Source organism: Sapajus apella, unplaced genomic scaffold (assembly GCF_009761245.1).
Source record: "Sapajus apella isolate SASKATOON/1434 unplaced genomic scaffold, GSC_monkey_1.0 scaffold16, whole genome shotgun sequence".
Lineage (NCBI taxonomy): Eukaryota > Metazoa > Chordata > Mammalia > Primates > Cebidae > Sapajus > Sapajus apella.
This window is the reverse complement of record NW_022436956.1, coordinates 6,394,277-6,420,693: the sequence shown is the minus strand read 5'-3', so window position 1 is coordinate 6,420,693 and position 26,417 is coordinate 6,394,277. Positions and strand designations below refer to the sequence as shown.

Genomic DNA, 26,417 nt, shown 5'->3' with positions numbered 1-26,417 from the left:
CTAGAAGCTCTGGGTAGAGGAAAGGAAGCATGCAGAGGGTCCTATGCCAAAGCTCCCTGCCTGGCCCGAGCCTGGGCATACTGCAGCCCGGCCCCAGTGTGCCTCCTCTGCCTTCTACCATGGCAATTTAAAAGGAAGAAGACCCTCTTCACATCCCGAGGAAATCCCCTTCCAGGTGACCAGTTGATCCAATGAAAGTTTGAAAAGTTCTTCCTTTTCTAGAAGTTCTTGAATAAACACAGACTTACTAAATGCAAAGTCTGATGATGGACAGAGTTTCAAGGGGTCACTTTCAAAACAATTAATTTATTTATGTAGAGACATGGTCTCACTCTGTCTCCCAGGCTGACGTGCAGTGGTACAACCTCCGCTCACTGCAACCTCTGTCACCTCCGAGGTTCAAGGGATTCTCATGCTTCAGCCTTCCAAGTAGCTGGGATTACAGGCGTGAGCCACTGCTTCCGGCCATTTTCAAAACATTGCTCCTGCATACAAACCACTCAGAGGCCATAGCCCTTGGTTCTGTGATGGCTCTGAGCCCACACCATCACATCTGATGGACCCCAGAGAGCTGAGCCCCGCTTTAAGATGGGGTCGTGCACTCACTGGTCATTCCCACAGTCTTCAGTATCTCCAAAATCCCAAAGTGATATTTGACTTTCAGACACTGAACGTTTGGAGAGCTGGTTTCTTGCCTTAATTTAAGCCCTCTGAGAATGTCCGCTGTAAGGGAGAAGCCTCCAGGAACTCAGAGAGAACTCGTTCCCACTCATTTTCCTGCTCCACCAATCTGACATCTGACAGATGCTGTCACCAGTGCTGGAAGGATCGTGTCCCCAGGCCAAGGCAGAATGAGCACTGCCTGTGACTCTCCCCTTCAGACTCCATGCCCGCTGGCCTCCTGTGTAGTCAGCGAGCCACTGCCCATCACCTCCTGCTGCTGCTTTGAGGTTGGGGTCCTGGCTTGAGCAATTACCTTGCTGGAGGAGAGGACCTCCTGCTGTCTGGGGAGCACCATCCCTGCTCATGATCTGTAACAGTGGAGTGCCTTTTTCACACCCCTTATCTCATGGCTTGCCTTCCAGCCCCCCTCAATCCTGTACCTCATATGAGGTGAGTCCCAGAGAAACTTAAATTGCTTGTACTGAAGTTGCCAAAAACCAAACGTTGCCCATTGTCTTTTGAGGCCATGCCCTGAAAACACCTCTGCCGAGCACCACTGAGCACGTGTTAAATGCCTGCCATGGGTCAGACACTTGATTCTCAAAACACTGCTGAGAAGCTCTTAGTAACCCCTTACCAATGGGACAGTTGAGGCTCAGAGAGGTTTATGAGCTTCCCAAGGCCACAGGTAGTAATGTGAGGCAGGGTCTCGGTGCCCAGTGCCTCCCAAACAAGCAGCAGGGGCCATGATCCTGCCCAAACTCTTGTGCCCATGGCTCCTTGCTGGGCCTGGGCAACAGAGATCAGGAGAGCCCTGGCTCTCGGGGTGGCATCGCAGGCTGTACCATAGAGTCCCAGCTTCCACGCACAATGTGCCCGTGGCGGGAAAATTGGAAAACAACCTTTCTCTGATTCCCAGAGAACTAATGAGCTGCAAAAAGAGATTAGACAGGGAAGAATTGCTTTCGGGGAGAAGCCACTTATCGGCTTGCCTTGGTTTCTGCTAACAACGTCTCCTTAAACTGCTGTCAAATCTTTTCCTCCCTGTGTAGGCTTCATCAATCTTCTTATGAAAAAGGGCACCACTGCAGCAGTAAAAATTCACTCAATAAAATGCACTTGACCTTGCAGAACTCCTTCTCATTTGAAACAGACGGCCACCAGTTTCCCGTTTAGACTCATTGCCAGTTTTAGAAACCTTGTTTTTCTTGGTTTTGTTAGCCTAAAAATGTAGTGTCAACATCTAGACTGGTTTCAAGGTGGAAGAATGGGCAAAGGTGGGGCGGAGACGGCCGGATGGGGGCAGCTGCACCAGGTGTTTGGAGGTAGAGCTGGTGACAGATGTGGGGGGTGCGGGCAGTGTTGGTTCTCACATTAAGTCATTCGTTCCAGCCCCAAATACCTTGTGTACATTCTTTAATGTCAAATACTCAGAACCCACATTACCTACATAATGAGTAACTTTAAAAATATCTACTTTAGGGGGCTACTGGACTAGCATTCTGCTTTCAGGGCATAAATTTGCAAAACGATTGCTCTTGCTGAACAGTAGGGAAGGGGCAGAGGAGGCTGTGATACCTCATGGTGGCAAAGGATCTCAGGATCTTTCAAGAGAAGTCCCAAAGTTTCTGTTGAAAATGTCCTTAGCAGTAGAGGATGTGATATTGGCTTCTCTTCTGCTCTGGTCACCCAGTGGTAATATTGAAGAGCTAAAATTTACTGAAAATCCCTCATGGACACCATCCTGAAAGGATAAAGGGGATCACCAGGGCTCTGGTTCAAAATGAGAGGCAGTGTTTTCAGTTGGGAAAGGCAGCACAGCCCTGATGTGTGTGGCGGTGTTTCCCTTGCCCCATGGCCCACCCACGGTAATTGGGCATCGGTGAATCTGTGTGTGGAACTTGGGCCAAAAGCACATGCTGAGCCTCAGAATCAGCCATGAACAAGAGTATCTGGTGACACTGAGGGTGAATTGCCTTCACGGTGGGAAAGACCCACACAAAGGCAAGATAGGAGGTCTGGGGATGGCCCTTGCCTGGGGATGGGTACATTTACTTACTGTTCAGTGTCAGAATGGAGACATGAGTTCAGGGGAAACGGTGAATCTGTGAATTTGCACATTTGCCAGTCAAGCTCAGATTGCAATTTGAGGAAGGAGAACTAGACACACAATCTAATAAAATCAACAATCTGAATGTTACCGTTAGAAAACTCACCCGGGCCCAGAAGATGCGCTCTGCTGGTCCCAGTCAGAAGATCGACACCGATGCACGCACAGCAGATATCTCCTTAGGCCTTGTTAGATCCCAGCCATAAAGTGTGCTGACTTTCTTATGGTAAATAAATGTCTAGGAGGAAGTTCTGAAAACAGAAACATTGCTGACTTCTTCTCAAGTGAGTGTTTACATTGATTCAGAAGCTGCTATTCAAATAACCTTGGCTCACTTGGTGGAGGCAAAAATCTTAAATTCCAGAGGAGAAATTACTGAGAATTTGGGCACATTAACATATACTTTGAGCTTCATTTTTCTACCAAGTAAGCAAAAGCGTAAGCGGAGCCATCCTCGGCTGCGCTGGGCGAGTCTGCAGCAGTGAGCGAGGAGGTGACGTACAGAGGCACTGAGAACTCCTGTGTGCACCCACTGGATGCCACATTCCAAATTGCCTCTCTTTTTTGAGACAGAGTCTCACTCTGTTGCCAAGGCTGGAGTGCAATGGTGTAGTCTCAGCTCACTGAAACCCCTGCCTCCCAAGTTCAGATGATTCTCCTGCCTCAGCCTCCCAAGTAGCTGGAATTACAGGCACCTGCCACCACACCAGGCTAACTTTTGTATTTTTAATGGAGATGGGGTTTCCCCATGTTGGCCAGGCTGGTCTTGAGCTCCTGACCTCAAGTAATCCACCCGCCTCGTCCTCCCAACATGCTGGGATTACAGGTATGAGCCACCATGCCCAGCCCCCAAATCACCTCTTAAACATGCTCATGAAAGAGACTGCAGCCAGCCCTGTGTGATATGAAGCTGCAAGGCCGTGATCGTTTCCTCACTTCACCGTGTAGTTACCTGGGGAAGTGGGCAGACATGACCACTCAGGAATGCACTCACCTTCTCTCTTCCTACAGAGGCGACCCTGCTTGCTCTGGTTCATGGAAACAGCTAGGAAAAGAGGAAGCACATTTGCTGAACTCAGACTGTGCCCTGATGGATAAGAATGTGGCTGTTCAATCTCCTGGTGTCTTTCCCATTCAGTAATTGCACTGGGAGAGGCTTACACTCCTTCTCTTCAGATTAAGCACTCCATGAACACACCCTATCTTCGTATATAAGATAAAATCCTTCACGCCTGTAATTCCAGCACCTTGGGAGGCCAAGGCAGGCAGATCACAAGGTCAAGAGATCGAGACCATCCTGGCCAACATGGTGAAACCCCATCTCTACTAAAAATACAAAAAATTAGTTGGATGTGGTGGCGTGCGCCTGTAGTCCCAGCTACTCGGGAAGCTGAGGCAGAAGAATTGCTTGAACCTGGGAGGCTAAGTTTGCAGTGAGCTGAGATCATGCCACTGCACTCCAGCCTGGTGCCTGGCGATAAAGCGAGACTCTGTCTCAAAAAAAAAAAAATCCTGCTGGGAAGCCACTCCTGTTTGTGTCTCCCAGAACCCACAGCAGCAGCAGAGCCTGGGCATTAGTCCGGGAGCTGATCATCCTGATCATTTCCTTTGAAATTGGTGGATCTTTGCAGGGCATTCCAACAACCATCTCATTGTGATAAAGGATTAAAATGACACCTCGGAAAACACAGAGCCAACTCCACACAAGGGCCAAAGGGTATCTGTCTTTTCATTACTTCAATTTTCCCACATATCCATTATTCAGCAAATATTTAGTGAGCACCTACTATGTACCCAGAGCAGAAACAGACACTGCAAACTCAGTGGTGATCAAGACTGTCTTAGTCCACTGGGGCTGCATTATAAAAATACCTTAGCGTGGGTAATTTCTAAAGAGCAGAGGCTTCCTGCTCACAGTTCTGAGGGCTGGGAATGCCAAGATCAAGGTCAGGCCGCCAGCAGATCAGGTATCTGGTAAGGGCCTGTTCCTTGCAGATGGTACCTTCCAGGTGTCCTTACTTGGTGAAACAGGCTCCCTGAAGCCTCTTTCATAAGGGCACTCATCCATCATGAGGATCCACTCTCATGACCTCATCACCACCCAAAAGCCCTGCTTCCTAATGTCATCACCTTAGGGGCTAGATTTCAAAAAAAGGAATTTTAAGGGAAGATAAATATTTAGACCATAGCAGAGTTGATATGGTCTCTTGCCCTGGTGAAATTTGCTGTCTGGTGGGGAGGGAGAGGCAAAGACAGAAAAAGTACACAAATCAAAGAATCACGGTTCACAATAAATGCTACGCGGGAAACAAACAGGGGGCTGAGGTCAAGATCGGCAGGGCTGCCTCTGGGGAGGCTCTGAGGGGGTCTGGGAGCTGGGTCTTGAAACAGAAGCAGGAATGAGCTCCTCTGGTAAGGGTTCTGGGGGAACAGCTGTGTGCAAATGTCCTGGGAGTGGAAGGGGCAGCTGTATCCAAAGAACTGGAAAAAGCCCAGGGAGGCAGCAGCCCTGGGGAAGGGGGAGCAGGGAGTTGGCCCAAGCCTGGCTGGGAGCTAGGGCTGACAGTTCAGATCTCATGGCAGGTTCTGGGGAGAGCGCAGCAGGGGCTTATGGGGGGTTACCCGCTATGAGTTCACCCGGCGATGGTATGGCCTTTCCTCTCTCCTGGGTGTCATGGATCATTAGCCACATTGGGGCACGATCTGAGCAGCTCTATCGGGCTGTACTCAACCCTGCCCTTTAAGGACTAAAAGTCACAGGTCAATCTAGGTTCTTTTCATAAATATTTCCAAGTTGTAAACTCAGGAGCATTTCTGAGCCATACTGGACAAATCCCTCCTAAGTATTATTGCATATGCCCTGTGTGATAGAAGCTGGTCAGACTGTTCGAGGACCCTTCCCAGTGCCAGGGTCCATGGCCCATATCACTGCTCCATTTCCCCCCTGCTTGCACCCAGGGAATGGGCTCAGCCTGCTGCCTACATGGGGTGCCAGGTGGTATGCGGGCTCCTTACCAACGTGGAGAAGGCTTCCAGCTCACAGCCCTGACCCTGAGAGCTGGCTCCGCATCCATTTCAAACAGGCAGCATCTGAAAGAGAAAACCAGTCTCTCTTCAAGGCCCTTAAAGTGTTCATCTTTAAAAGGGAAATTGCATTTCGCAAAGCACTGCTTGTGCATCTGACATTTGCACATCTGGAAAGCTGGGATTGCTTGATGTGGCGCTCAGTGAAATCCAGCTCTCCTTCCGCCTGCCACCCTCTCCCTTTCATGATCCTCTTCCCAGTTCCAATCCAGGATTCCCTGGGCCCTGCCCTCTGCCTCCAGCTTTCCTATCTTCCATGCATAATGCCCCATTTCCCAGCCAGGTGAACCATTCTCCTCTGTGTATAAAAATCAGATTGCTCCTTTTGAAAAAAAATAAAAACTGGCAAACAGACAAACAGAACCCTTTCAAAGTGGAGGGCTTTGCAGTTGGTTCTTTACATGTAGAATTAGGGTGTTCCTAGAAGCCTTTTCGGGCCATCTTTTTAGGCTAGATGTAACTTGAAATCATTCACTAGTGTACTCAGCAAGCATTTGCCAAGCCCCTCTGTGTCCTGAGCACCTTGCCAGGACCTGGGGAAACCAAGCTGGCTCAGTCCACGCCCTCTGGGAGTCCACAGCCAAGTTGGAAGGAGGGTTCCGCACTAATTGCTCTGATTCATTGCATAGAATATTTTTTATTTAAAAACATCTTTCTATTTTATAAAGAAAAATGTCCATGTCATTGGACCAGAACCAAGAACCAGGTTCTTGGACAAAAGGCAAGAACCGGTTAAAAACACATGGACACATTCACACACAGACACACACACACACACCCCCACACACAGAGAGAGAGAGAGAGAAAGTGAAAGAAAAGACTAAACATGCAGGTTTTGTTAACAAAAGGAATGATTTGCCATCAGATCAGTGTTAATGATTTACACCTTTAAAATGTGCCATCCAGGGCCAGGCGCGGTGACTCAAGCCTGTAATCCCAGCACTTTGGGAGGCCGAGGCGGGTGGATGACGAGGTCAAGAGATCGAGACCATCGTGGTCAACATGGTGAAACCTCATCTCTACTAAAAATACAAAACATTAGCTGGGCATGGTGGCGCGTGCCTGTAATCCCAGCTACTCAGGAGGCTGAGGCAGGAGAATTGCCTGAACCCAGGAGGCGGAGGTTACGGTGAGCCAAGATCGCGCCATTGCACTCCAGCCTGGGTAACAAGAGCGAAACTCCATCTCAAAAAGAAAAGAAAAAGAAAAGAAAAGAAAAGAAAAAAAGAAAAGAAAAGAAAAGAAATGTGCCATCCAAAGACAGTGCCAATTCCAGGCAAGCCCTTCATCCTCTCCACAGCAGGGCTTTCAGAGCGCGGTCTGTGGGAGACTTCACTTGAACCTTCTGAACCGGCAGTGTCCAGCACCCCGCCCGGGGCCTTCCTCGCCCCCCCCCCCGCCCCGTCTGCAGAAAGCTATTCTGGGTCTCCTGAGGGTGTCCCCTGGGCTCCTCCAGGCTACAGCGCAGGCGTCCCTCTTTCTTAGGTTACAGCGAACGCAGTTCCCAAGATTTCTTTCATGCTCCAAGTTTTAAAAAAGAAACAGAAATGAAAAGAAATCGCGGCCTTTCATCCCTCGACCTGAGAGAGGCCCCTGCCGACCTGAGAGGGATCCCTGCGGACCTGAGAGGCACCTGCCATCCGGCTCCCGCGCCCTCTGCCCCGCCCCGCCCCGCCCCGCCGGCCCCCTGAGCCCCCTGAGCCGCCACATTCCTGCCTGAGGCCAGCAGGGGGCAGCACTTGCCAACTGGCCACGCGGGACAGCGGGCTCTGAAGGGGCAGGAGAAGGGATGCCGGGCCAGCTGCGTGGGAAGTGACGGCCACTTGGACAGAGGAGGCAGTGCAGCTGCAGCTATGTCGCTGAATTTGAGTTTAAGGGCAATAATTCGCAGAACGATAGGATCGAGGCAGAGGGGAGTGTGAGGGAGGAGCCCCCGCCTCTGGCTTGCAGAAGCAGGTGGACAGACGCTGCACTGGAGAAGACTCTCGTTTAGAGACGCTGGGGAGGGAACGGCGTGGGTTTTTTGAGCCAGCCCCCTGCATGTGCACGTTTGCATCTGAGGACCCTCAAAAGTCGACATTTGCATACACCTAGACCTCCGAAGGCAGAACAGTGAGAGTCCTAAGTTTGGGAGTCATCGGGCTGAGTGGGACTTGAAGCTGAGTTCCTAGCTAAGATTGTCCTCGAAGGAGGGAGAGCGTGGACAGAGAATCAGGCTAGGACTGACTCTTGAGGGGCGGGAGGATGCTTCTTCTCAGGAACTAGAGGGTTCTCCATGGCGCCGGCCTTCAAGCGCTCTCTGGGTTAACACCTGGGAAGACCCTCCCAGAGTCCAGCGCCACTACGGCTTCCAAGGTCCCTGTGATTCCGGGGGATGCTGAGTAAGGAGCCCACGGAAGGGTCCTCAGGGGAAAATGTGCCAGGGCAAGCCCAAGGCTACACTGGTTTATGCGCCTCCTGAGCAGAGCAGCCCTCACCATCCCCACCGCAATCCGTCCGATCCCCTCAGGCCCACCGTCCCTGAGGAAGCCCAGATGGCCTCTCCTTCAGCCCTGGGCTTCACTGCCACCGCTTCTGTCCCCTTGAGTGCGGCCATCTCTTCTTGCTAGCTTGCTTACTTGCTTGTCACAGGATCTGGGCTGCCCTGACTTCCTAATTAGCTCTTTTCATGTTGTAGCTTTGCAATTTCTCTTGATTTCCACTGCCCATTTAAATGCCTTATTTTCATTTTTGCAGCGTTCCTTTAAACTTCCTGTCACCTCGTTGGTTTCTATTGTGATGTGTGACAGGTAGCTGGCTTAAAAGAGTGAATTTCCATATTCTCCTTACAGATTTGCATTTTCCCATCAACTGGAGAAATGACAGCAGAATCCATGAAATAGCTGGTGGGCAGAAAGGTGCACTGAAGAATGTAAGTGGCTCCTTTTGCGATATGAGAGCTCAGGGAGGCCAATCTCAGAAGCCAGCGGTGCGGGAAGAACTTTGTAGTTAATAGAAACTTTGATTCCTACATCACTGCCACCCAATGCACCCCATCGCCCTTAATTTGTATTTGACCTTGCCTAGGATAGCCTATTCTGGAAGATAATTCTTAAGTTTTGGTTGTAGTTTCAGTGACATGTTCCATGTGGTTCCACTTCATCTCATTTGCTACTGGATGGTCTTTGCATGTCACGAGTCAGTGCTTACCATTTCCAGGTGCCCCTGTCTTTCTCAAGAAAACTTTCAGTTTCTTCAGCAAAACCCTTCAGCCAGGTTTCACAGACATGTCCGGCAGACTGTGACATTTTCACTCACACATCTACAACACACACACAAAGACGCAGCCCCCTCCAAGATTCATAGCAATCCATTCCTAATTCTATAGCTCACATCTTTCTTACTGACCTTTGAGTGGATTACAATCGCCCTTGCCTTAATCACTAATTTACAATGAGTTATACATGGAAAACCGTACGTATTAGATTAATATTCTCCCTTGCATAAGCGTATCACCGTCATCTTCAAACACCACCCAAATGGGGAGCCGCAAGCATTTTCAGCTGCACTTCGAGTGTCCACCTCATCTTGTGAGGGGGCGGGGAAAGGCTTTTCTTTTCTTCCTTTCTTTATTTTTGAGACACGGTCTCACTCTGTCACCCAGGCTGGAGTTCAGTGGTTCGATCTCAGATCACTGAACCCCGGTTTCAAGCAATTATCCTGCCTCAGCCTCCCGAGTAGCTGGGATTACAGGCACCTGCCACCATGCCCAGTTAATTTTTGTATTTTTAGTAGAGCCAGGTTTCACCATGTTGATCAGGCTAGTCTTGAACTCCTGACCTCAGGTGATTCCCCACCATTCCTATCCCTGGCCTCCGCCTCCAGAAGCGCTAGGATTACAGGCGTGAGCCACCACGTCTGGCCGAAAACTTCCTTTTCATTCTAACAGACCCAGATTCAACCTCTGAGTCTCTTTCTCTGCAGCACAGTGGTAACTACCTCGTGGACTATTACAGAATTAAAGAAGATTTCATGGGGCGGCCTCACTCAAAGTGGCATCCCTGTAAACATTCACTCTTCTCCCCTTTAAATAGGGGCCATGTGTGGAGAGAGGCCGTGTCTCTTCCACCCTCATCCTCCTTTGCGTCACCGTCCTGGTGTTTTCCCTGTCACTACTGGCTTTTCAGGAACCTCTTGGGCTGAGCTGGCTGCACATCCCTTCCAGCAGCAGTCAGCTGTGCTCCTGTTGGTGTTGCTCCGGACGGGACTGTCTCCCTGCTGAGGAGCCCCCCACACTCTCCCAGGACACTTCTTCCTCTTCCTTCTATACGACTCACCCCGCCTGACCCTGCGGTGATTTGCTGAGCACATACTAAGCACTTGGCCGCCCTGTGCCCGGTGCCACTGCACCAGGTCCTGGCTCAGGGGTTTCTGGTAGGCACCCGAGTCAGAGCCAGCCATGCTGCCCATGCACCCCGTGAGGGTTCTGGGCCAAGGGCCCATCCTGGCTAACGAGGCTCAGCTTCCCTCTGACCCCATACATGAGGGGTCAGGTGAGAGCCCTTTCTAGAAAATCAAGTTTCCCCTGCCCCTTGGCTTGTGAGGTTGGTGACGGGGAGGGTGTCTTGCTTTGACATGGGGAGGGACCCATCAGAGCCTTTAGAAATGGGATTCTCTGCCTACTTGCATGGGCACTCAGTGGAGCCACTGCTTATGAAGCAGACAGCTGCTTTGCAGTGACGAATACACCAGATGTGAGGGAGACTTGTGGAATGAGTCACAGTGGAAGGCTATAGCACAGTCATCTACAGCAGAAGCGCTCCCAGAGAGTCATTTGCCAGGTCATACAGCAAAACAATGACCTCAGCCCCCAGGGCACTGCGGCCTATGAGAAGCCGGGCATCTGTCCTGAGAGCTGGGCAGGCTCTGGGAGGGCCAGCTGCCCTGGCACCTGAAGCACTTCCTGGGGAGAGCAGGGAACAAGAGGGTGCATGTGGAGGTCAAACGTGGAATTGGCTTCCTGGATAATTCCCTCCCTCCATCTCCGATCCCATCCCTTATTCTCCCCACCCTCCCTGGAGGTACAAGGAGAAAACTGCCACTGAGAAGGAGGCTGGGGGTTAGGGAGGCAGAGGCTTAGGGAAGTGGGAAATTATCAGGGAGGCAGAGATTATGGAGGCTGGGATTAGGGAGGGCAGGGGTTGTAAACCCGCACTGCCTGCTCCCTCCCCAGCCAGGCAGGTGTCCTATCTCTGGCTGGCTCCTCCCTGGCCTCCTTTCCCTGTCACATGGAGTGGGTTTTCTCTCCGCCCCCTCCTCCTCTATGTAGTTGTTGAGCACTGGTTTTCGCCTTCTGCTGTGAACCGAATGCTTGTGTCCCCGCAACCCCAAATTCCCATGTTGAAACCCAAACCCTGATGTGTTGGGATTTGGAGGTGGGGCCTTGGGGAAGGGAATAGCCTTAGATGAGGTCAGGAGGGTGGGCCCTGCCAGTGGGATTAGGGCCTTCTGGAAAAGAGAAAGAGGCCGGGCACGGTGGCTCAGGCCTGATATCCAAGCACTTTGGGAGGCCGAGGTGGGTAAATCACTGGAGCTCAGAAGTTCAAGACCAGCCTGGGCAACAGAGCCAAACCCCATCTCTACAAAAAATTAAAAAATTAGGCAGGTGTGGTGGCACACACCTGTAGTCCCAGATATTCGAGAGGCTGAGGCAGGAGAATTGCTTGATTCTGGGAGGTCCAGACACGCCAGCCTGGGTGACAGAGTGAGACTGTGTCTCGAAAAAAAAGAAAAAACCAGGAAGAGACAGAAGATCCTTCTCTCTTTATGCCGCGTGAGGATACAAGGAGAAGGTAGGCTTCTGCAAACCGGGACATGACCCCTCCCAAGACATCAGATCTGCTGGCACCTTGATCACGGACTTCTCAGCCTCCAGAGCTGCAAGAAATAAACATTGATTGTTTAAGCCACTCCGTCTATGGTGTTCTATGACACAGCCCAAGCTAAGAACCCTCCAAGGACAGGCAGTAGGGCATCCCTGGGGGAGTATAGCCAACCCCTATGCTCTCCAGATATACAAGATCTTCCTCCCTGTCTCCGCCTGGCGAGTCACAGCCTGCGGGGTTGACAGCTGCTCCTCCTCCTGCTGCTGCAGCACCCACAGAGGACCCCTGTGCACAAACCACATCTCAGTAGAGGCCACCACACTGCACCCCTCTCATTGCCTTAAGAGGGTTGCTAACTCCTGGGAGTAGAATCGGCAGATTTAACAAATGAAAATACAGGTTTCCCAGTTCCGCTGAAATTTTAGGGAATCAATAACTAATGGTAGAACGTAACTGTGTCCCATGCAGTTCTGGGGACACACTTATACTAACAGATTTTGTCGTTTGCCTGAAATTCAATCGAATCAGGTGTGCTGTATCTTTGTTTGCTGAATCTGGGACCTGTGCCCACTTCAGCCCATCTGGTCACTTGGAGGGAGTGCTGTGACAGTTTATGCTCTTAGGCTGTCCCTACCAGGGCGAAATAATATGACAAATTGATCAGCACATTAGAGTGTTAATAACTCAAAAGATCCTGGCGTGTGTGGCTGAAGCAGCAATCACAGAGCCCGAGCCCAGAGGGGTGACTGTCTATCTCGCCCTCGGTTTCCCCACCCCTGCAATGCAGGTATCTAACCAGATGACCACCTAGCACCCTTCAGGGCTGGCGTCCGGAGCCTCCTCATGAAGCTGTTGTCATAGTTTGGAATGTGTGAATGTGACCTGGAGAACATTCTGGGTGCAGACGTGAAGATCCAGTATGTCTGATGTGGGCTCAGAAGCCTGCATTTAAAAGTGCATCCTCAGCCGGGTGCGGTGGCTCACACCTGTAATCCCAGCACTTTGGGGGGCTGAGGTGGGCGGATCACGAGGTCAAGAGGTCAAGACTACCCTGGCCAACATGGTGAAACCTTGTCTCTACTAAAAATACAAAAATTAGCAGGGTGTGGAGGCGCATGACTGTAATCCCAGCTACTTGGGAGACTGAGGCAGGAGAATCACTTGAACCCAGGAGGCGGAGGTTATAGTGAGCTGAGATCGCGCCATTGCACTCCAGCCTGGGTAACGGCGTGAGACTCCATCTCAAAAAAAAAAAAAAAAAAAGTGCATGTGCTGCCATTCAGATGTTGATAATCTGAAGAAGACAGTTTGGGATACCCTGGTCTTGCATCTATTCTACTCAGCAGGGTGTGTGTGTGTATGGATCCATAGGGGCTGCTTCATTTTTAAAACAGGCACCCAGAGTGAAAATTCAATTCAACCTAACCCTAGTGAAAGGCTGTCAGGAATCATTGTGAGGCCACCCATGCTTTGGGCTCCCCCAGGCCCCTTCCATCTCCTTGTCTACTCAGCTGTCACCATCTGGGGACTCGGGTGGGGGCTCCCTGCCCCACCACATGGATAGGACAGCCCGGCCAGCATCTGCACAGAACTCAACTGCAGAAGTGAAAACTCAGCTCTGTCATCAAACAGGCGGGTGGGCACAACATGATAGCCTGGCCCTCGATACAGAGCCATCTTTGAGGCAGGGAGACGGTGTGGGGGCTGCAGCCACACTGGCAGCCTGGGTTCTTGGAAATGATCATGGATACTGATGTGAGCAGAAGAAATTGAGAGACACCAGCATGAGCTCACAGAGCTTTGCAATTCCCCAGTGTAGATGGCCTCAGGCTGCCACTGCACATGTGTCCGGCACTTCTCACCGTCATCTGGTGTCAAGCCGGCATCCCCAGGCTTTGGCACTGTCCCACGTGCAACGAAGACTTCAAGCGCACTTCAACTTCCAGTGTTATCAAGAACCTGGTCTCGCCCACTGCCAGCCCACTCTCCAAGGTCACATGGGTTAGTGATTAAGCACATGTGTCGCGGAGCCGGATAACCCAGAAGCGAGCTTTGCATCTACAGCTTGCTCAGAGACCTCATGCCATTTACTTAACCTCCTTTGCAAAATAGAGGTAATGGTCTCCCTTCATGACAGACCTAACCCCAAGGAATGCAATGAACTGACAGCCTCCAGCAACAGGGGCTGGCACATCAAGGCCGTGTGTTTCCCAGGCAGAGCCTGGCTGATGATGACTGCTGTGGTAGGCTCCTCTACAGACCATTTTGGGCTGGAGCCCCTGCAGTACTCGCCAAAAGTTTTCTGAGCAGCATGCGGTCTAAGGATCTTCCTGCCTGACCCTCGTTCCGCCTCTCTCTCCTTTCATAGGTGTCAGACCTGCATCATGACCTGAGGCTCCCTTTGCCCACTTCTACTTAGTTTGCATTTTGTTCACAGGCATTACCCCTTGTAAATCTCCAGCACGTCTAACGACATCTTGGCATATTCTTCCCGAGGACCCAGCTGATGAATCATCCCCAGTCTCAGGGTCCCGTCCACCCGCATCAGGACCCTGCTGTTAGCATGGGGAGTTAGTTGGGGGTCTGCATTCAGCCTGTGGTAGCTCCACCACACATGCGATCAACTCCAGACCTCATTTTCAGTACAGCCTGTCCTCTGTCAGTAGCAGACGAAAGTCATTTTAAATAATGCCATAAAGACCTGTGGCCTCAAAATGACTCCTGTGTTGACAGTTGTGGGCTTAAGCCAATCCTTTTCTCTCTATGGGGTTCCTCATGCAATGAGCAAAAGCAGCCCACTTCACAACCCTGAGCATCCCCACGGCCTCCATGCCTTTGGTTGCCAGGGCTGCTGCATAAGCCAGTGTGTCCCTTTATGCCTGGACCTCATCTCAAGCCACCACAGGCTTAGTAAGGTCTCACCACCCTGCATACCACCAGCCAGGGAGTATCCAGCGAGTGATCCCAGTTCAGAACTTCATCCTCAGGGGCTGCTCCATACGGCTGCTTCCGGTATCAACTTTCCTAGTTTAGGGTTCTCCAGAGTCAGAGGCTGAGACAAAGCCCTGGGTGTACATCATTTATTTGAAAGGCAAACATAGAATGGACAAGAGGGGGATGCAGAGAGAGACACACAAGGAAGGGAGAAAAGCCAGTCCAGGTTATGGCATCAAATGTGGGCGATTGAGCTCATGCCCACGGGGATCCTTGGAAGTGTCGTGTAGAATACAGCTCAGCAGCAGCCCACCCAGGGAAGCTGGGAAATTTACACACCAGTGCTTTTCCCCCATTGGTTAAGAGTTGCCCTGAGGGGCTTTCAACTCCCAGAATTTCAGGATGAGGCAGCTCTGCACCCTGGCTGGGCAAGCTCTTACTGCACTGAAAAGCACAAAACAAGACCGAGCTATCAATGCCAGGGCTTGTGGTAGGGACGTGTCAGCAGGAATGACTGTCCACGGCAGCTGGGGACGCCCAGCGGGGGCAGGGGGCTTGCTGGTAGGCTGAAGCAGCATCTGGTATACATGATCTAACCCGTACCTCTCAGACTGCCACTTATGTCCCTGGGAGTGCGTACTGGGAGTGCCCCAGGCCCCACCACCACCGTGAGACAATGCTTGGAGCATACTTTTCCTTGCAGTTTTGTGGGGATGCATCATTTTTACTTTTTAGCAAGTGAATATTACAGATTGGAATGCAAACCTCACAAGAATTTTTTTTCAGCTTTTATTTCAGATTTGGGGATACACGAGCACGTTTGTTACTTGAGTGTATTGCGTGATGCTGAGGTTTGGCATGCTCACCCAAGCAGTGAGCATAGGACCCAAGAGAGAGCATTTCAGTCCTCCCCAGGACCTATCGCTGCATCTGCATGTCCATGCATATCCAATGGTTAGTTCCCACTAGTAAGTGAGAACTTCCAGTATTTGTTTTTGTTTTTTCTATTGTTTTTATTTTTGTTTGAGATGGAGTCTTGCTCTGTCACCCAGGCTGGAGTGCAGTGGCACAATCTCCACTCACTGCAACCTCAGCCTCCTAGATTCAAGCAATTCTCATGTCTCAGGCTCCCTAATAGCTGGGACTACAGGCATACGCCACCATGCCCAGCTAATTTTTTTGTATTTTTAGTGGAGATGGGGCTTCAGCACGTTGGCCAGGCTGGTCTTGAACTCCTGACTTCAAGTGATCCACCTGCCTTGGCCTCCCGCAGTGCTAGGATTATAAGCGTGAGGCATCATTCCCTGCCCCAGTGTTTGGTTTTCTGTTTCTGTGTTAATTGTTAATTTGCTTAGACGTTAACCTCTGGCTGCATTTGTGTGGCTGCAGAAGACATGATTTCATTCTTCGGTGTAACTGTGTAGTATTCCGTGGTGTATATTTACCACGTATGCTTTATCCAATGCACTGTTGATGGGCACCTGGGCTGATTCCACATCTCCACTATTGTAAATAGTGCTGCAGTGAACACGTGAGTGCAGGTGTGTTATTTTCTAGGGTATAGTTACCCAGTAATAGGATTTCTGGGTGGAATGGTAGTCTTGTTTTTAGTTCTTTGAGAAATCTCCAAAATGCTCTCCACAGTGGCTGAACTCATGTACACTCCCACCACCAGCGTGTAAGTGTGTCCTTCTCTCCGCAGCCTTGCCTGCATCTATTATTTTTTGACCTTTTAATAATAGCCACTCTGACTCGCACTTCACCGGACTTTAAAAATGAAATGTGAAACTTCAGAAAAACCTCATGCTTGACATTGGCTGCTTGGCCTGCCCTCCTAGGTCCTCTTCATTCTAGGAAGAGACTGACAAGAGGAGTGTGTATCGTTTGAAGCCACCCAAGATATCGAAGCAAGCAAGAGTGACAGCCAGATTTGCAGTGCAGGGGAGAGGCTGGCAGCAGAGAGAGTTCGGGGCCTTCAGCGGCGTCACTGGGGACCCAGAGCACGCAACACACACTCTAGGGCACAGTGACGACAGCAGACAAAATGAAGGCCTCATTCTGGGGACCAGGGAAGGCATTCAGAAAGCCATCCTGCAATGAGTGTCACATTCAGACTTTGAGATCTGCTCTGAGCAGAGAACCATGAGGGAATACGCAGCAGGAAAGTGAGCACCAGCCCAGAACCAGGCAGGCACTGACCAGCGCCCCCAGGAAGCGACACTGGATTTGAACGCTGAAGGGTGAGCAGAAATAACTTAGGTAAAGATAGGGAAGAAGAGCCTCCTAGACACAGGCAACAGCGTATACAAACGTCAGGAAGACAGAGGAGCCTGGGACGTTGGAGGAAGGGATGGGCAAGGGGTTGAGTGCAAGGAGTGGAGCTGGTCTGCAGCTAAGAGAGGTCACTGGCAGGTTGTAAGTGGCGATGCTATGTAATGAGACTTGCAATTCTGAAAAGACCAAAATTGCAAGTCTCATTACATAGCATCCCTACTATGCATCCCAGTTTGGCTGTGGCATGGAGAGTGACATAAGGAAGGTAAGAGCAGCAGTGGGGAAGTGCGTTAGGGAATTAATGTGTTAATCCAGGCAGGAGAGGCTCACAGCTCAGATCAGGGTAGCCGAAGTAAATCAGTAGATACAAAAGGAAGTGGGCAGCTGCTGGCCATGCTTACAGGTAGAACTGACTGATACCGACCAGAGGCAGCCAAATGCCTAGGCAGATAGGTGCAGGTCCCCAGTGAAACACCATGTCCAAGCTGAAGACAGTCCTGGGTAAAACCTCGGACCAGAGTGAGAACTTCTGTTCCTGTTTACCTGCCCTTCCCCTATTCTAAGTCCATAGAAACACTGGACCCAGACATACAAGGAATTTCCCACCTTCAGGTAGGGGGACCACCCCCGCATCCCCTCTCCGCTGAAAGCCCTTTCATAACGAAATAAAACTTTCTGCCTTGCTCATTCTTTGATTGGCTCATTCTTCTTGGATATTGGACAAGATCTTGGGAACTGGTGAACAAGCCAAACTCTGCCCAGGCAGGCTGAGTGGACGGGCCGTCTCCTGCAGCAGTTAGTATGGCCGAGCAAGGCCCAGGTGGGGTGTTGCTGGCTGGAGGTCCCCAGCTTGCAAAGTGACCAAGAAAAAAATCCTGCATCAACAGGGCCAGTGAGGAATGGAAGAAAGGGACTGCGCTGGGTGAGAGGTGTCGAGATTGGCATTCTCATTTAGGACCCAAAGACTAAATGATGATCACATTTGCTAAGAAAACACGGGAGAAAGATTGTGCTTGAAAAAGAGATAAGTTCCTTTTTTTCTGTGCTGAATGCTATCTTAGTCCATTTTCTGTTGTTTGTAACAGAGTACCTGAAACGGGGTGATTTATAAAGGGAAGGAATTTATTTTTTATGAAGGGCTGAGGAGTCCAAGATTAAGGAGCTGCCCCTGGTGAGGGTCTTCTTGCTGGCAGGGAGTCTGTAGAGGCCTGAGGTGGCACAAAGCATCCCCACAGGAACCCATTCATCCACCAACTCATTAATCTGTGAATCCACCAATCCACAAGTGAATTAATCCATTCACGACAGTAGGACCCTCATGACCCAATCACCTCTTAAAGGCCGCATCTCTCAGTTCTGCCATGTTGGGGATTGTGGCTCAGCATGAGCTTTGGAGGGGACAAACATCCAAAGCATAGTGCATGGGAAGCCTCTGCAAGGCATCCAAGGAAGCTACTGGACTGAATCAAAAGCCCGAGGAGGAGGAGGGGGAGAGCACAAGGGCAGGAGACGAACCAGTGGAACCAGGTGTCCAGGCCATCAAAGACCGAGGCAAGAGCACTTCCAGGACGTCGGGAGGAGTGTGGTATGCTGCCGAGCGGGGGAGTGCAAGGGGAACAGTGCCCCTTAGCAAGGGCTGTTGCCAGGGTATGGGTGCAGAGGCCAGTGTCAAAGGGCTGAGGGGGCACGAGGCAAGAGGATTGACAGGAGGTGCACATGATTCAGTTCCTGGAATAGTGGCTGTGACGTGGAGGTGAGAACCAGGGCAGCAGGTGTCTGCAGGGAAAGGGGCTGGGTGGAGATGATTCTGGAGTTTCTGATTGTGAGCTGATGTTAAGATACGAGACACTGAGGCATGCCTAAGCGTGGATGGGAAATGTCTGCTGGAGAGGAGGAAACAGAAGATGCCAATGGCAAAGAGAGTCCCCGGGGTGTGGGGCCAGGGTAGGTGGGAGTGGGAACGCAGAGCCTGAGGCGGGATGAAGTAGAGACCCCCTTTCCACAGGGTGCTCGCTCTCCCTGCTCTCCCGCCACCTGTCCTGCACCCTTCTCTCTGCCTTTTGGAAAGTCCTCCCTGTCTTCCATTCCCCAGAAGAAGTCACTCCTCCTTCGTTCTTCACACTCAACCTAACCCACACTGCTCCCTCTTCCCACTGAATGCTCGGGTCTCCCTCAGTGGTGGTGTGCACCTGTAGTCCTAGCGACTCGGGAGGCTGAGGCAGGAGAATCGCTCATTATTCATGCCAGGTAATTACCAGTGTCTTCTCAAAGTGCCAAAGGCCTTAGTCACCTCACCGGGTGGCCCAGTGGTCCAGGTGGCACTTTCTCTTTCTGTGACCCCTCAGCACCCGGCTCTGTCCTGATGGAAAGATCTACACAGGAGACGGCGAAGGAGGAGATCTCGTGCTCGTGACTTCCCTGTGCCATCAGGACTTCAGTCCTGAATGAACACTCAGAGAGTGACGGATGTCCCGCTGCCAAGATCCATGTTTCTCGTGAGGACAAGGACAGAAGGACTGAGGCTCGGCCACTGGCCATTAAGGAAAGCAGAAGACAAGTGCAGGGTGGTGGGCCCAGGAGCACACGGGGCATGGATCACACCCACCCTGTCCTGTGGGCGGCCTCTCACCAAACATGTCAGACTAAGAAAGGCAGGTGCGCATCTCAGAAGCCATTAGGAGATGCTGAGAGCAGATGGGGCGCAAACACCACAGGGCACTCATGCCCACCCTGAGCAGGTGTTCATCAGCTGCTCAATAAAAAAAAAAAAAAAAAGAAAAAAATGCAGGGAAGAGGATTGGCAGGTGGAAGAGAAATAACCAGCCCCTGGCCACTCAGGGGCGTCCTGGGAGTCCATGCCCAGGCAATATGGACTGCAGGCGGTTCCCACCTTCAGATGACTTGTGAATCACACCTGCCTTTGGAATTCTTGGGGAGAGTTAGCATAGTTAGAACAGTGCCTGAAATAGAGCAAACCTAAGTGTTAAATACGATAATAAAACCATAGTAACAGTAGCTACTATTATCCTTCCAAAGCAAGAGATGCAGACAAATAAACCTGAATCTGACCAATGTATTGGCTTCCCAGAGTTTTGTACGAATAAGTCATTTAAACTCTGATTGTTTTACTCTGGAAAATGAAAACACTCTTACTTGCAGGGCACGGTTGTTGGGGAGATAACAGAAGATACTAAGGTAGAGTTGACAGAGCCCCTAGGACGCCACAGGGGAGTGGGAGCAGCCTCTGCTAGGGAAGAAGGGCCTTCAGCGAACACACACCTTCACTCCACAGTCCTCTGTACACACTGTGATGGCTGGTTGTATGTTCACTTGCCTTGATCACGGCGTCCAGGTATTTAGTCTAACATTGTTCTAGGTGTTTCCGTGATTGTGGTTTTCAGATGAAATAAACATTAGATCAGCAGAGTTTTAGTGAAGCAGGTTGGCCTCTGTAACGCAGGCAGGCCTCATCCAAGCAGCTGAAGACAATGAAGGCCTGAAGAGAATGAAAGACTCAGCTCCCCCAGTAGGAAGGAAGTCCCCAGCAGATGACCTCGGAGTGACGGGCTGCGCTGGCTTCCTCCTGGGTCTGTGGTCTGCCAGCCCGCCCTGCAGATTTTGGATTAACCAGCCTCTTCAATTCCTTAGGCTCAGTCTCTCTCTATGCACACACCGTATTGGTTCTGTTTCTCTAGAGGGCCTTGACTGCTATGGATATAAAGCTCCCTCTGATTGTCAGAAGGATGCAAATGAGGCAACCTAGCCACCCAGGGTCCCAGTGGTCAAGGCGGGAAATGAGGTGGCCTCCAGTCAGCGCCAGAGCTATTTCTCAACAGTACTTTCTTTGGTTTTTTGAGATGGAGTCTGGCTTCCTCGCCAGGGTGGAATGCAGTGGCGCGATCTTGGCTCACTACAACCTCCGTCTCCTGGGTTCAAGCGATTCTCCTGCCTCAGCCTCCCGAGTAGCTGGGACTACAAGTGCGCACCACTACGCCCAGCTAACTTTTGTATTTTTAGTAGAGATGGGGTTTCACCATGCTGGCCAGTCTGGTCTCGATCTCTTGACTTCATGGTCTACCCACCTCGGCTTCCCAGAGTGCTGGGATTACAGGCGTGAGCCGCCACGTGTGGCCAACAGTACTTTTTTTCTGATCACAGCTGAGCTCACATGCTGACCCCAGCAGCCTGTCTCTAAGCACTGTGACTCCAGGAAGGAAAGGCCTGGAGAGACCTCGACCAAGGCCTCAGTGGGCAGGGAGAGAATTTATTCTTTGCAAAATGTATGGAGCCCTTGTTACTTACCAGATACCATGTTAGAGACCAGGAATAAAAACAACAATAATGTATCTCAGTGAATCTAAAACACAGTCCATTGTAAGGCATACCATTGTTCTGTGTCCCAAGACAGGAAAAAAAGATCTTTAGATTTCATAGATATCAAATGGGGAAAAAATATATCTTGGAATAAACAAAATATGCTAATGGTAACTAAGATATTTAGGACATACTATGTGCAGGTGCTGTTCTTAGCATTTCACATGTGTTGTTTCATTTTATCCACACAGTGAATCTCTGAGATGGAATCTATCATCATCCTATTTTATAGACAGGTGCACTGAGACTCAGGCAGCCCAGATGTCCTGCCCATATCCACACACAGCTTCTAAGTGGCAGTCAGGATTTGAACCCAGTCCCTGCAGCCTGGCTCCACGCTCTCAACAGCACTGCAGAAACTAAAGTTAGAGTGGAAGACCACTCATTCCAAACCTGTCCCATTGTCCAGCACGTCACTGAGAAGCCCACGGCCCATTCCAGCCAGTTCAGTGGCTGCCAATCAGCTTGGCTATAGTGACCACTCTCAAGTGTACCATTAGCTTTTTTTCCTAATTTGAGAAATCAAATAAAATATATCCACAGCAGTTGACAACTCTGTCATGACGTCATTTTGTCAGATGGCAAATTTCTGGAGCGGCTCCAATTCAAAAACACTATGTCGTTACCTGGATTTATGGAGAGGACATCAAATTGCTTAATTTTATCACAGCCCACACCCACTAAGCAATTATCACCCACCTACCAGGCACCAGGCAGTTGCTGAGGACCAAGATCCATACTAAACTGAGGGGGCTTCTATTCCCCTGCAGCCTCCATGAACTCAGGGACCCAAAACAAAGAGACCTGAAACTTGAGAGGAAATGGAAGCGGGCTACGAGGCCCTGCCCTGCGGGTAAGTCTCTCGGATGGTTTATTCTTCTCTGGCAATTTTTCCCCTAGGTATTCATGGCATCTGGGGGCATTTCACCTCAGCAAAGTGATGACGCTGCCACTCAGGTTCCCATGGAAACCAAACTGGGACAAGAGGAACAAAAGGCTCCTCAAGGTCAGTGGTGCAAAGGACATTAGAGACAGAGACGGAGACAGCAAATCCGCCCAAAGAACAGCCATAGACCGGGGCTCCCTCCCTCCGATCACCACAGCTCGGGGCTTTGTCACTCCGGAACACCTGGGCCCTGCACCTTGGGCGCGTGAGCTTCTGGGGAGAGAAGCCTGGGCCTCCAGGGAGGTGCAGGCGCTCCTGGCTCCTGGCTGCCTCCTAGCCCAGGGCCGGCCTGTGTCTGCTTCCAGAGCCACGTGCTGTCTCTGCTGGGATGAATGCATGGCCCCTGTGACCTTCCCCTCCTCAGAGCCCACAAGCTTCCGAGTGCGTCATCTTCATTACTGGCGGAGGGAAATGACTTCCTGGAGTAAGGGACTGCTGCTCCGAGCCCCATCTGGACAAAAGCAGGATGCAGGAGGGACGGATCCGCAGACCCGGAGCCCTGCGCCCCAGCCTCCCCTCCGCTGCATTCCCCATGGGCCCTCCGTTCAGTCTCTCCATCGATTTCTCCCTTTCTGAATGCCCAGACAGAAAGGCAGCCTCTTCTTTCCAAAAGCCTTGTTTCTCAGAAAACCTTTCTGCCTTCTTGAAACCCAGGATTTCGAGGAGGAGGACGAGGAGGGGGGCTGGCCATTCCCTTGGGACTATTGATCAGGGCTGTCAGTTCCCAGCTCCTTCCAGTGCCCTGGGCTGGGGACAGTCCCCACGCAGCCTCAAGGACCCAGATGCTATCACTGGGTCCTGGCCAGTCTGAAAACTTGGGATGTCAGCACCATGGTGAGAGCAGAGTCTGCCCGTGGCCACGACAGGCAAAAGACATGTTCACTCTTTCCCGTCTCAATTTTCACTACGGGGTTCTTCCCAGCCCAGTGCGGGTATCTGAGCATCACTGCGGGGCTCTGGTCTCCCCATCCCAGGCCCTGCCTCCTGGCCCTACCACCGGAAGCTTGAGCAGATCTGAAGCTCGCCTTAGGGGAAGATCCCATCAAGGGGAGACCCTGTCTGCAGAAAACAAGAGAACGTGGCTTCTCTTCATTTGTTGTTAGGGCCGGTGCCTAAGGAATAAAAAACAAACAAAACAGGCTATAAACAGAAGCAGTGGTGGCAGCCTGGGCCAGCAGTTATTAGGGTTTTGGTTGTACTTGGATCTGGGAAGGGGAGGCCGATGCACCCAGAGTGAGACACCAGGGCTGGGCTGTAACCCACACCCTAGGAGACGCTTTGCGAGACTCAAACTGAAAGTCAGTTGTGTTGAATTTGGGAAAAGCGAGTGGGATGATGGAGTTAGGAGCACCGTCATTAACTGGTCATTAATTAGATATTAACTAGCCATTAATTAGTCATTAACTAGATTTTCGAGAAAGCAACAAGCCCTCTGTGTCCGAAGTTGTAAAGGGTGGGCTGCCCTGATTGTCTGTGGCTGCTTCAGCTGTATTTGTGATTCACATTCATTCATTTATCACATGTCTGATCCCTACCTCAGGGACCCGGCCTCCTGTTAATAAGCTGTCAGATTCAGGGAGAGGAGTCTCAGAGAACTCCTCACGTGTGTGGGCCGACGGATCAGAGCAGAGCAGAGTCTCCTTCTCTGCCCCACTCTCTCTCTCTCACTTGCCTGCTCACAGGTTCCCAGCTGGCTCCCCAGCTCCCTCTCTGCCCTCCTGGGTGCCACGGGCCCTCAGCCAGGGAAGCTGGTGCCCTCACTTGTCTCCCATGGTCCTCTGGGCTCCTGTGTCCCCTCTCTGCTTTGGGGACTGTCCAGTCTTCCCCATCCCTATTCTTTCTCCCCCAAGTCCCTGGTGGCCCAGGCTCTGGGGAGGAGCTGCATTTCGAGCCACTGCCCACGTCGCTTCCCCAGGGCAGCGGGAGCTCACCAGTATAGCAGGCCCAGTCCTTGACAGCCTGAGGCTCATGTCCATGACCTCCAGGGGCTGCCCACAGCAGCGCTACCTACATCACCCACAGAATGGAGGGAGACAGCGGCTCTCCACACAAAGGCACTGAGAAAAAAGAATACCCCAAAAGCCACCCAGGTCTCAGAGCAGCAGGAAGTCACAAGTGCTCATCACAGGCCAGAAGCCCAGCAAGTAGCATCAGACACCTCAGGTTAGAAAGAACACAGAGGGCGGGGCACTGTGGCTCACGCCTGTGATCCCAGCACTTTGAGAGGCAGAGGTGGGTGGATCACAAGGTCAGGATATCAAGACCAGCCTGACCAACATAGTGAAACCCTGTCTCTACTAAAAATACAAAAATTAGCTGGGCATGGTGGCATGTGTTTGTAATCCCAGCTACTCGGGAGGCTGAGGCAGAAGGGCAGAAGAATCGCTTGGACCAGGGAGTCAGAGGTTGCAGTAAGCTGAGATTGTGCCACTGCACTCCAGCCTGGTGACAGAGCGAGACTCCATCTCAAAAGAACATAGAGATTGTCACCTCCCACCCTCCCCATTCTAGTCAATTCAGGCCAGTTTGGTGCACACGAGGCATGCGCAGTGAGCATGCTAAATACTGTGTGTTCCATTTCTCAAAATACCTCCTGCAACCTTATGAAGTTCTCTCCCAATTTAACAAGCAGTAACCAAACTCAGAAGTCATTTACCCAATGCCACATGTCCGGAAAATGTAAAAGAATGGGGCTTCAATACCAGGATTGAGCCCAAAGGTCACGTTCTTTCCCTGTAGCCCCCTTCCCCTCCTGCTTCTGGGGAAGACACTCTGCATGCAGGCCTCAGGAGACCACAAGCCCTGGACTCCCAGAGCTCAGCAGCAATGCAAAGCCACCCTCAGAAGTGCAGCTGCGGCCCATTGCTCACTCCCTGCAGGGGCGAGGGCAGCTGCCCACCAGCCCAGATGGACACAGAAGGTCACCATGTGGCCCGCCGGGTCTGCAGGATAGCAGGCCGGAGGTGAAGAGTCTGAGCTGGTACCTCCACCTCCCTCTTCCAGACACTGAAAACAGGATTCTCCAGGGTTCACGCCCCAGCGTCTGGTTCAATGTGGGGTATTTTGTTGGGCAACAAGCCAGCAGCCACACAGGGGCCTCACCTGCAGATAGATGATGCACCTCCTTAGTGTCCACACAGAACAAAAGGGATCCCCTTCCAGCTTGAAACTGTCAGGTTCTCTAAGAGGTCCTGCTACAACCCCTCTGAATGCAGGAGGGACTGTGGCTCTTCTGGAAACACGACGCCTCTGTGCAATGAAATGACAGCTGCTTCTTTTCAAGAATTGGGCTGTTCCCGTGTAAAGCTGGCTGCAATGGGTGATGTTTCTGACTCATACTTTGGCTTTAAAATCAAAGTTTTTGTTAGAAACCAGCTTTGTTTTCCTTCTATTTCCTGTTTGAAAAGTGAAGCATTAACACGAAGGAGCGTCCCCGCTGAGATCATGCCGGTCTCAGGCTGCAGGTGGCCAGTGGTGCCGGGGTATCCAGGGAGCCATTCCAGGGGACGCTCTAGCGACCATGCAGATTCATCATGCATCCAGTCCCCCTTGCGCCAGACCTGCCCGCAGTACCCTCAACACGAGGCCCTGGGCAGCTACCCTCAAACACCCAGAGGCCAAGCGTGAGAGGGAACCCACTCGCCCTCCCCAGTCTATTAACACAAAGAACCCCGGAGCCTCCTCCACAGGAACCCACTCCTTAGAGGGCGCAAGGGGCTAAGTTTTGTTTGAGACAGTGACCTGGTATTGGAAGGGAGAGATGACAGCTACCGTCTGTCCCTGCTTCCAGGGCAGGGCAGAGCAAGCTGCTTTTGGCCCTGTCTCTGAGGCAGACACGAGCAGCCTTTGATGGTGCTATGGTTTGAATGTGTCCCCCTGCAAAATCCAGGTGTTGCCAATGTAAGAGCCTTAAGAGGTGGGGCCTTTAAGTGGGGATTAGGCCGTGAGGGCTCCTGTCTCATGAATGGAATTAGGGGTCCTCACGAAGGTGCTGCATTGAGGGAGTACATTGACTTGTCCTTCCACCTCCAGCCATGTGAGGACGCATGCAGCCTTTGTCCCTTCTGGAGGACGCAGCAGCAAGGCACCATCATGGAAGCAGAGAATGGAGCCGTCACCAGGCACCAAACCTGCTGGCACTGGCTCCGAGCTGTGTGAAGATACATTT

The 26,417-nt window shown here is 51.4% G+C and overlaps 2 protein-coding genes and 1 long non-coding RNA gene across 4 annotated transcripts in view; 1 reads left to right on the top strand and 2 right to left on the bottom strand.

The window, feature by feature from the left end:
- Window positions 1-3,391, top strand: part of KCNJ5 (potassium inwardly rectifying channel subfamily J member 5) — a 29,973-nt gene extending 26,582 nt beyond the window's left edge. Inside the window, exon 4 of one of the 2 annotated variants that reach the window (XM_032285004.1) lies at window positions 2,871-3,391. In XM_032285004.1, the coding sequence (XP_032140895.1) occupies window positions 2,871-2,956 (86 nt within the window). In that variant the 3' untranslated portion in view covers window positions 2,957-3,391. Of the gene's footprint in view, window positions 1-1,715; window positions 1,818-2,870 lie in introns of those variants that run through there. The other variant, XM_032285005.1, reaches the window with a different exon arrangement.
- Window positions 1,907-7,516, bottom strand: LOC116556045. Its single transcript, XR_004270805.1, has 4 exons — window positions 7,438-7,516; window positions 5,789-5,863; window positions 2,880-3,011; window positions 1,907-2,407 (listed from the first exon to the last, which is right to left on the bottom strand). It is a non-coding gene; the product is annotated as an uncharacterized LOC116556045 (long non-coding RNA).
- Window positions 7,517-21,036: 13,520 nt separating this feature from the next.
- On the bottom strand, window positions 21,037-24,251 carry TP53AIP1 (tumor protein p53 regulated apoptosis inducing protein 1). Its single transcript, XM_032284877.1, is given in 2 exon segments — window positions 21,037-23,205; window positions 23,208-24,251. Coding segments are annotated over 2 exon segments (324 nt in total). The 5' UTR covers window positions 23,293-24,251; the 3' UTR covers window positions 21,037-22,966.
- Between the last annotated feature and the right edge of the window lie 2,166 nt (window positions 24,252-26,417).